Source organism: Sinocyclocheilus anshuiensis, unplaced genomic scaffold (assembly GCF_001515605.1).
Source record: "Sinocyclocheilus anshuiensis isolate Anshui unplaced genomic scaffold, SAMN03320099.WGS_v1.1 scaffold72, whole genome shotgun sequence".
NCBI lineage: Eukaryota > Metazoa > Chordata > Actinopteri > Cypriniformes > Cyprinidae > Sinocyclocheilus > Sinocyclocheilus anshuiensis.
The window spans coordinates 987,840-997,328 of NW_015554073.1; the positions used below are offsets into that span (position 1 = coordinate 987,840).

The 9,489-nt window shown below is 38.7% G+C and overlaps 1 protein-coding gene across 2 annotated transcripts in view; it reads right to left on the reverse strand.

The window, feature by feature from the left end:
• rtn1a (reticulon 1a) overlaps positions 1 to 9,489 on the reverse strand; it is a 45,710-nt gene that overhangs the window by 24,221 nt on the left and 12,000 nt on the right. For both annotated transcript variants that reach the window (XM_016460772.1, XM_016460771.1), the window contains exons 2-3: positions 8,681 to 9,007; positions 2,476 to 3,255 (exon numbers count right to left, since the gene is read on the reverse strand). In XM_016460772.1, the coding sequence (XP_016316258.1) occupies positions 2,476 to 3,255; positions 8,681 to 8,867 (967 nt within the window). In that variant the 5' untranslated portion in view covers positions 8,868 to 9,007. The remainder of the gene's footprint in view (positions 1 to 2,475; positions 3,256 to 8,680; positions 9,008 to 9,489) is intronic.

Below are 9,489 nucleotides of genomic sequence, written 5' to 3' on the forward strand. Positions count from 1 at the left end.
CCCCTTTCTTTTTTCTTGTCCTTTCCTACTACTTATTAAATTCCAGTCATCTGACTCCATTTCGTCTTCATCGATTACCCCAGAAATCATCTTAATCCAGTCACAAACCAGTTTATGTCAACCGCCGTAGACTCCAAACACGACGAAGTCCTCCAAAACGTCGTGTGTCCACCATTTAAGGTCCGACAAGCGACAATGGCTAAATGAATGCTATATATACCAAACAAAAAGGGTCACATGACACAAACCAACCAATGGGGAACAAGGCACATGACTAAAGCAACCAATGAGCAAACAGAACTGATAATCACATGACAAGACAATAACCAATGAGAACATGACACATACACAAGGCAGAGATACATGAGGGCAACGGAAGCATGACACTGACAGCATGAATCAAACTAAAAATTAAAAGACATGAAAGCAAGAACAAGAAACACAAACAAAACCCAAACCCCACATTACAGGGATCAGCATTTCTAGACATTCTGAGCTCTATTGGGGTTAGACAACACGTGTCAGGTCCAACTCATTGTCGAAATCATACTCTAGATTTAATACTGTCACATGGAATTGATGTTAACGGTGTTGAAATTCTGCAGCAAAGCGGTGACATTTCAGATCATTATCTAGGCTTGTGTAAACTCCATATAGCTAAAACTGTAAATTCTACTCCTTGTTACAAGTACGGTAGAACCATCACTTCTACCACAAAATACTTTTGTAAGTAATCTTCCTGATTTATCTCAATTCCTCAGCATATCCAAACATGCGATATGTCTCTTTTAGAAGAAAACAAACATAACCCCAGGTATTTATTCAATACAGTGACTAAATTAACGAAAAACGAAGCACCAACAGGTGTTGACATTTCCCAACAGCACAGCAGTAATGACTTTATGAACTACATTAATTCCAAGAGCGATACTATTACAGATAAAATTGTAACCATGCAGCCGTCAGCTACAGTATCGCATCAGATAGTACGCTATAGATCCCCTGAGGAACAATTCCAGTCGTTCTCTACTATAGGAGAGGAAGAATTTTATAAACTTGTTAAATTATCTAAACCAACAACATGTATTTTAGAACGTATTCCATCTAAGCTCCTAAAAGAAGTGATTCCAGAAGTCATAGATCCTCTTCTGACTATTACTAATTCGTCATTGTCATTAGGATATGTCCCCAAAACCCCTATTCCATCTAAGCTCCTAAAAAAGGTGCTTCCAGAAGTCATAGATCCTCTTTTTATTATTAATTTGTCATTGTCATTAGGATATGTCCCCAAAACCTTCAAACTCCCTTGGGAGATATCATCAGGAAACACGGTGTCAGCTTTCACTGTTATGCTGATGACACTCAGCTCTATATTTCTTCGCGGCCCGGTGAAACATACCAATTTGAAAAACTAACGGAATGCATAGTCGATATAAAAAACTGGATGACGAGTAATTTCTTACTGCTAAATTCTGAAAAAACAGAGGTGCTAATTATCGGACCTAAAACCTCCGCATGTAATAACCTAGAACACTGTTTAACACTTAATGGCTGCTCTGTCAATTCTTCATCATCAGTTAGGAACTTAGGTGTGATATTTGATAGCAATCTTTCCTTCAAAAGCCACGTTTCCAGCATTTGTAAAACTGCATTTTTCCATCTCAAAAATATATCTAAATTGCGACCTATGCTCTCAATGTCAAATGCAGAAATGTTAATTCATGCGTTCATGACCTCATGACCTCAGGGGCGTTTCCTCCGAGGAGGCAAGGGAGGCAGTGTCTCCTCTCCTCAAAATTGTATGAGAAAATAATCGATATTACAAAAATAAAACAGCGCAAACATGACTAAATATGATTTTAAAAGTCTAAAAGTCTCTCGTTTTTATAAAGTAACACTGTCCAACAGCGACACCTGTAGGTAAAGTTACAGCGGAGGCTTGCCTCCCTTCGGTCCATTGACTTTCTACAGAGACCCCTTAGTGTGCCGTGACTTTTCTATCTATCTATCTATCTATCTATCTATCTGTCAGATGTTAGAGGCAAAACAATAATCCTACACATCATTGTTTTTTCTATCTATCTATCTGTCTGTCAGATGTTAGAGGCAAGACAATAATCCTACAGATCATTGTTTTTTCTATCTATCTATCTATCTATCTGACTGTCTGTCTGTCTGTCTGTCTGTCTGTGAGATGTTATTAGAGGCAAGACATCTATCAATCCATCTATCTTTAACTACCATTACATTTTAACACTTTTTAAGCTTTTTTTAACTTTCAAACTAGGCTTGACAACTTTGCTTTTCTAATAAAAAAAATAGTTACATTAATTTCAATCTATTTTAATTATAATCCCTTACTTTCAAATTGCAATCTGTTTGCTACTTTAATTTAAATTAAATTCAAATGGATTAGGCTTTCTCAATTCAATTTTGAATGGTGCAGCAGGTGCATCACAAGGGGAAGGGATCTACCTGTAGGGGAGTGGTTAGGGGAGTGGTTAGCTGAGGAGGCTGCACTGTCATCCTCCGGTTCTGACAGTGTTACCGTGGGAAGACCCTGCTGACCGAAACTGAGCACGCTCTCTCTCTCGAACATGCCCCCTTGTGGAGACACTCTCACCAGCTGAGACTCTGTCGTAACAGTGATCTTTACAGGACTAGCACTCTGTGGCGTTTCCATCCTACGGTAAGATCGGTAATCTGCCATCTCTTCATCTGAAGGATCCTCCATGTATGGGAATGTGTGCTGCCCACCGGCCGAACCCTGTCTCTTCACCTCTGTATCTTCAGATCGAAGGGGGCTCTTCTCCAAATAGCGACCCAGATCGAAGGGGTCGTGGCTGGATTTTTTATTTTCCTTTTCATGAATCTTAGGCTTGAAATCCTGAATGTCATCTTCGTCTTCTTCATCATCATCTTCGTCATTTCCATAGCCAGACATGAGAGGCTGCTGCTTGTTCTTGGCATTGCCCACACTACCAAAATCACAAAGGTCATCCCCCATGTCCATGTAGCTGTAATGGTCAGTTTTGTGTGAGCCCTGCAGGGTCGTCTGATGGTCTGAGGGGTCACCTGGGGTCATGCCGATGCCAGAGTCAGTCCCGGTAGGAGCAGGTGGGGAACGGTTGCCCTCAGTGGAGAAGAGAGAGGCACCATCATTAAAAGGATTAGAGGACTTTGAGGAAAGGAGAGAGGTGTACAGATCACCCTCTCCTGATGATGACTTCATAAACATGTCAGACAGAGAGTCACCTAGAGAGAGAGAACATAAAAATTGTATTAGTAATCAATGGATGGAAAAAAATGGAATTGGAAAACTACTTTTTATTTTTATTTAATTATTTATTTATGTTTGTGGTAAAAAAAAGATTGGATGTAAAAAAATATTTGCATGGTGTTTGTTTCCATTATTGGCTCTTGAATGTGTGCATTTTTGTGCTGATGCACATAAAACAACATAATAAAATAATATGTTTTATTCATATGATAATGTGCATTCAAAGATAAAAAATTTTTTCTTTTTCAAAAAGTAAAAATGCATGATATGGTACTCATGGATTGACTTTTAATCTAGTAATCCCTTGTGATTTTTGGGTGGGGGTGGGGTATGAATGCAGGGTCTGAGTCTGAATGGGTTAATCGTAATTTAATATATTTGTAATTTAATATATTTGTTTAGATAAAAGTTTATTTGCGTAGAATTCACTGAGGGCAATAATACATAAAATATGTTAGAAGAGCTCTTCATATAACACTTTAAAGCACATAGATGCTTAAAGCCTCTCAATTTTGCCTATACAGTCGACTCCCTGCTGAGCCCTGTGCAGGAACCAGAAGTCAGATTTACTACATTTAGATATGTAGATGCTTATGGACTTTTAGAGTATATTTAGAGTATATTTGGGCATCTGCATATGAAGTGAAGAAAAGACAATAGACAAAGACAGCCCCACACAGAGAAAAGTCACAAAGTAAAAGAGCTGAACAAGAATCTATGCAGAGAATCAACATGAAAGTCGATTCTTTTTCCAGAAGTGATGTAAATCTGATTCCCACTGGATTAAGAGGAAAAGCAGATAGTAAGTTTGAACATGTAGTGATATTCAGACTGGTTGGATACTGTAAACATACACAGCTCCCGAAGACACAGCTAGAAACATCTGCTCTGTCTCTGTGAAATCAGTCGAGTCTTAAGAGGATTAATGAAAGTTGGACAACGAACCCTGTTACTGTTACATCTCCGATAACACGTGCACATCAGCCTGTGCTAAAATTACGGAAGGAAATAACATCATAATGGACCAATGGCCGACTGCAGTTTGGGGAAAGGAATGATGTGATTCCAAAATCTATCATGCCATCTTGCTGTCTGCAGCTTATACACACAGCTGTCTTCTAAGGCAGCATAGCAGTGTTGTTATTGTTGACTAAAATAAAAAGTCTAAAAAAATTATATTTTATGAAAATATTACAAGTCATCTTCAGCTATTGAAATAAAGCTGAGATAAAATATACATATTAGATAAAAAAAACAACTTGCATGAAAAATAATGCTGCCTTGGCAGCTACTGTACAAAAACTAAATCTGAATTAAAAATAAATTAAAACTAATATTTAAAAAAAAAAATACACATAAATGTATTAAAACTTAAACTAAAATTAAAAATATAAAAATAAAAGCTAATTCAAAATTGTAAATAGTACTATATAAAATAATAATAATAATAATACTGCAGCATGAAATGGAACCAAGTAAGTATCAACTTTTATGTGGCAGGAGACTCAACTCAACAATAATGTTTGGCATTAGTATGTTGCTAAGCTCATGACCCAATACTAAAATATAAAAATATATCTCACATACAAATATTGGGAACAAAGTCACTTTTTAATCAGACCAAACTGTTTTCATCAATCCTTTTCAGTACCGAATTAAGCATGATTACATTTATTATCAATATATCTCTCTCTTCCTCCACCAACTTTGATAGATTTTTAACACTCAAAAGTTCATTATGGAATTGCCTTCTCAATTTTTGTTTGTGCACTAAATGTGGGAATATCAGACAAATGTGTATAGATCTGTATTCAGTGACAGCCCGTTTTTTCAGCAACCTTGGTTCTGGTATTTTTCACATTCATTTCAACCAGACATTTAAAAAATTCTTCAGTACACAATTCTAAGCTACAGACCAAAACGGCCACAAGTGAAAAAGTTATTTGACAAAGACAAAATTTGTTTTATGGGTGTGGCTGAATTCGATATAGCATCCTAATTGTACCATTTTAGCCATATCTTTATATAATTAGAGTAGTATGCTATTCTGAATTCTGCCAGTGACTGGATCACGTCATTTGCAATGCTTGCTGGGAGTAGGCGGACACCGCTGAGCTCTTTTGGCAAGACTCACATTTCCATGGTAACAGTGACTTCTCTGATTGTTGGAGGATTATGGGTAGTGTAGTTCTTTGCCAGAAATTAAGGGGACAGCAGGCTCAAAAATTTACATTTTGTGCGGACTCTCATACCATTCCAAACCTGCATAACTTCCTTTCTTCTGTGGAATAGAAGACACTGAAAAATTACTGTTTTGTAGTATATACAATTAAAGTAATTGGGGTCCAATGTTATTTGGACTTCTTTTGTATTCTGTAGAATAAATAAAGTCATACAGGTTTAGAATGACATGAAGTTGAGTATATGATAGAGTATTGATAGAAAACATTATTTTACAATTAAGCTGAAATCACGTTGACTTGTCTGCCACCATTTTACAGCCTCAAAATTCTAGGTAGGTCTGTCTTGAAAGGTTTATACAATTAATTTCTCTACAGTGTTGTGCTCTATTCGAGTTGTCCTTGTATGCTGACCGCCTTTGGCTGAAAGTGACAGAAGGAATGGTCTTTTCACTTTCACCCTGAACTGTTTGTCGATCTCGCTTGGCCTCTCTCTCTCATGCCCGAGTGACTTTGTGAATGCAGACAGACAGTACACAACAGCATTCCTCCTCGTCTAGGCCTTTCCCCTCAGCGTATTAGACAGGCAGACAGAGAGAGAGAGACAACTAGGGAGAGACAGACAGTCAGAAGTGGATTATGGTGGACATATTGACATGCGTGAGCGATGGTGCTACGATCAGAGTTACGGGATTTCTGTTGTGTTGAGCCACTCACCACGTGGACAGATCTTTTTCCAGCGTGTCTTAAAGATCCGTGAGCTCACAGACTTGGCTACTGTAAAAAGACTGCGATGTCTCACTCTCACTCAGCCTATAAATAGACCTCCCTCTGTTTATTTAAAAAGGCAGAATGCTAAAGACAGAGCCAACTACAGCCCAAACCGACATTGTATGAAAGACAGGGAGAGAGCGAGAGAGGAAGGGAAGAAACAAGAACCTTACCATAGCCAGAGTGTGAAAGAGAAAGACTCTTTGTGTGAGTGCATTTAAATGTGTTTAAGAAAATATGTGTATTTGGGCTTGTGTCCATGAGAGGAGGAAAGACTTTGTGTGTGTTTTTGTGTATGTGCAAGAGTGTGTGTTAAAGCTAACCAGTGCATAGGGGAGCTGAGGGATTTCAGGCCCTGGCTCATGAATATTTGAGCATTTGAGAGAGACTGTGCATGGGCGTATGTGTGCATGCAGTTTCCCCATAGATAATAATAGCACTCTGAGCCATAATGGCGGTTCAATCAGACTCTTAATGGACCAAAGAGCACCTGCAGAAGCAGAAACTGACAATTAGCAACAGAAAAAAGCCATGAAAGCGAGCTGCGATGGCTTTCCGTATGAAAGTTTGAAAGCATGCGTGTGTATTTCACCTTATGTATTTTACATGCTATGTGTGATAGGCTGTAGTCACATGTCTCCACTCTGAAAGGGTTTCTATAGATACATCGCTACTTTATCTGTCACATTGATCCATAGAAACACTAAAAACACATTAAACGATGCAGCATGTGGACAATTAAAGTACCACTATGAGTGCTTGGATGTCTGTCTCTGAACCTCCGATCATGTACACTTCCTTTTTTGATAAGGTTCTGTTTTATTATTGTCCGGTATTAAATCCACATTATTGTCTGAGGTTTAGGAATCAGGCTTTAAGACACCAGAACATCTCATCTAATAAACTCAATGTTATTTTTTGTTACGGTCAGTTAGGATTTAGCTTAGTAGCTTAGAAATACTCAGAAAGAAAAAGTTCACAGAGAAAAAAAAAAAAAACTCTAGCTTTACAATGCAGGATAATAATTTCTCGACGAGATGTTGTTCATAGCATCAAAATAAGGTTGAAGCAACATCATTTATGGCAATAACACAAACTTTACCCAACATGCTTCCATAAATGTTGACATCCTGAACTAATATGAGTCTGGGCTATAGCCTACCTTTCTTCCACTACTCTTTGTTTTATTAACCACACCATACTCAAGAAAACTCTTAATACATTCTCTAGAATGTATAATACTCCCTAATACCGATAATATTCTCATCTCTAAAATAGTGGTGCACTCAGTTATTTTTGTTTATGCATTAGGATCAGCCAATATGGTGGTCATGTTTGAAATGCAAGCTTTTGTTACTGTTGCCTGTGAAGAAATGCAAAGTTCACAGTCAGCCACAATTATTTTATTCAGTATGCAAATGTGTCCAATAACAGGGGTTACCCAGACAAAATTAGCACTATTTGGCTGGTCATGTGATCTCAAAATGGTGGCCCCCGAGATGGTGCTCCATGTAAAATAGATTAGGCTACTGATGTTACTGGAGTCGTCATTTCAGAGGATATCATTTTCAAGTACTACTCATTTATTTATTTTTAGAACTTATTTCTTTGTGCACTTTTAAGGTCCAAGTCAACAAATCAGATATAAATGACATTACAGTTTATCTTGAAATACATTAAATTGAATGTGAATGTCTTTTTTTTTAAGTTTATTGTACTACAGAAGGTTGAATCAGCAGGGCTGGCAACACACTCTCATTTCATTTTTTTTTAATTGTTTTATGTTTTCATGATTTCTTATGATTTCAGTCATATGTCTTCATACGATCTGCTTACACCCCACCGACAGGTTAGGTTTGGGGTGGACCTTTTCCTTACAAAACACATTGTGCACGTTGGGTCTGGCTGTGAATTTGAAGGTTGTACTGCTGTTGTCACTACTGTATGAACTGTCATATTGAGAAGTTTTAATAGTCTGGCTATGTGCTCCGTGAAAAGGTTTGTTAGAGGGGTGGACAATGCCCAATTATTGAGACATACCCTGTGATTTAGAACAGTGAGACAGGCTGAGGAGAAAGAGGGCAGAGAGACAGGCAGTGAGCACAAAGACAAAGAAATGATGATTACATTATTGTGGCTTTATGAACACACATCATGATCCCAAGAGTTCTGTCATCATGATTGCTTCATTCTAAACGCATCAGAGAGCAACATAAGAATGTTTTGTTTGTTTTATTGTGTGTGTCGTTTGTTTGTTTGATCGTGTTATTTCAACTACCATCTGTGTATGCAGAGACATCCATGCGCTGTCACACCCATGGCCTGCTACTGGGCTCTCTTCACCTCCAATTCATCATCAGCAGCAGCTTTTGCTTCTTCTTTTCTTGAATCGCCAGCACGGGTGTCGCCGCTAAAACACAATGCGTAATTATAAAAAGCCCAAATTTACCTGTAGATGCAGTTTCCATGGCAACGCCGCTTCCTTCAAAGGGATGGAATTGTTGCTTGGGCGCGTGCAGATCATCCCGCATCTCGTTGAAACGGGGCCCGGCGCTCCCAAACATCCCGTTCTTCTCCTCCTCCTCCTCGAACCATTTCCCATCCAAACCCGGCCCCTCGCTCGAATTGGCGGACATGCTTGCAGTAATCGCACGCAGAGAGTTTGTTCGGAATCGAGAACGATTGTGTGAGATCGCAGAAGAAATTCAAAGATGTGACGCTTAATATGGCCGATCCTGACCGATGCTTCTCGTCTCGCAGCAGCGGAGCCAGTGGGCTCTAGTGATGTCCGGTTCGCGAACGAACCGTTCGATTTAACCGGTTCTTCTTAGTGAACCGGTTGAACCAGTTCACCAAATCTGACTGAATCATTTGAAACGGTTTATTGACGTCATAACTGTAAAACATCCTAGTTTGCAGAACACTGCCTGTATATGTGTTGATGCTTTAGATACAAAAATCCAACTTGTAAGAAACGTATCAGATTATAATGATGTTTTAATTGACTGATGTTATGATTACTGACTTTATATTTGAATGTGTTAAGCCCGCGATAGACTTAACGCCATTACGTCATCGCCAATGACGTCATTACGTCGAGCGTAAAATAACCGGTGAACCGGTTTTTTCAACCGGTTTATTGAATCGAACTGTCCGAAAGAACCGGTTCGCGGAAAAGAACCGAACTTCCCATCACTAGTGGGCTCGATGTGTTTGGTTCAGTGTCTCGGAGCTGACGTCACTGTGTCTGTACGGCTC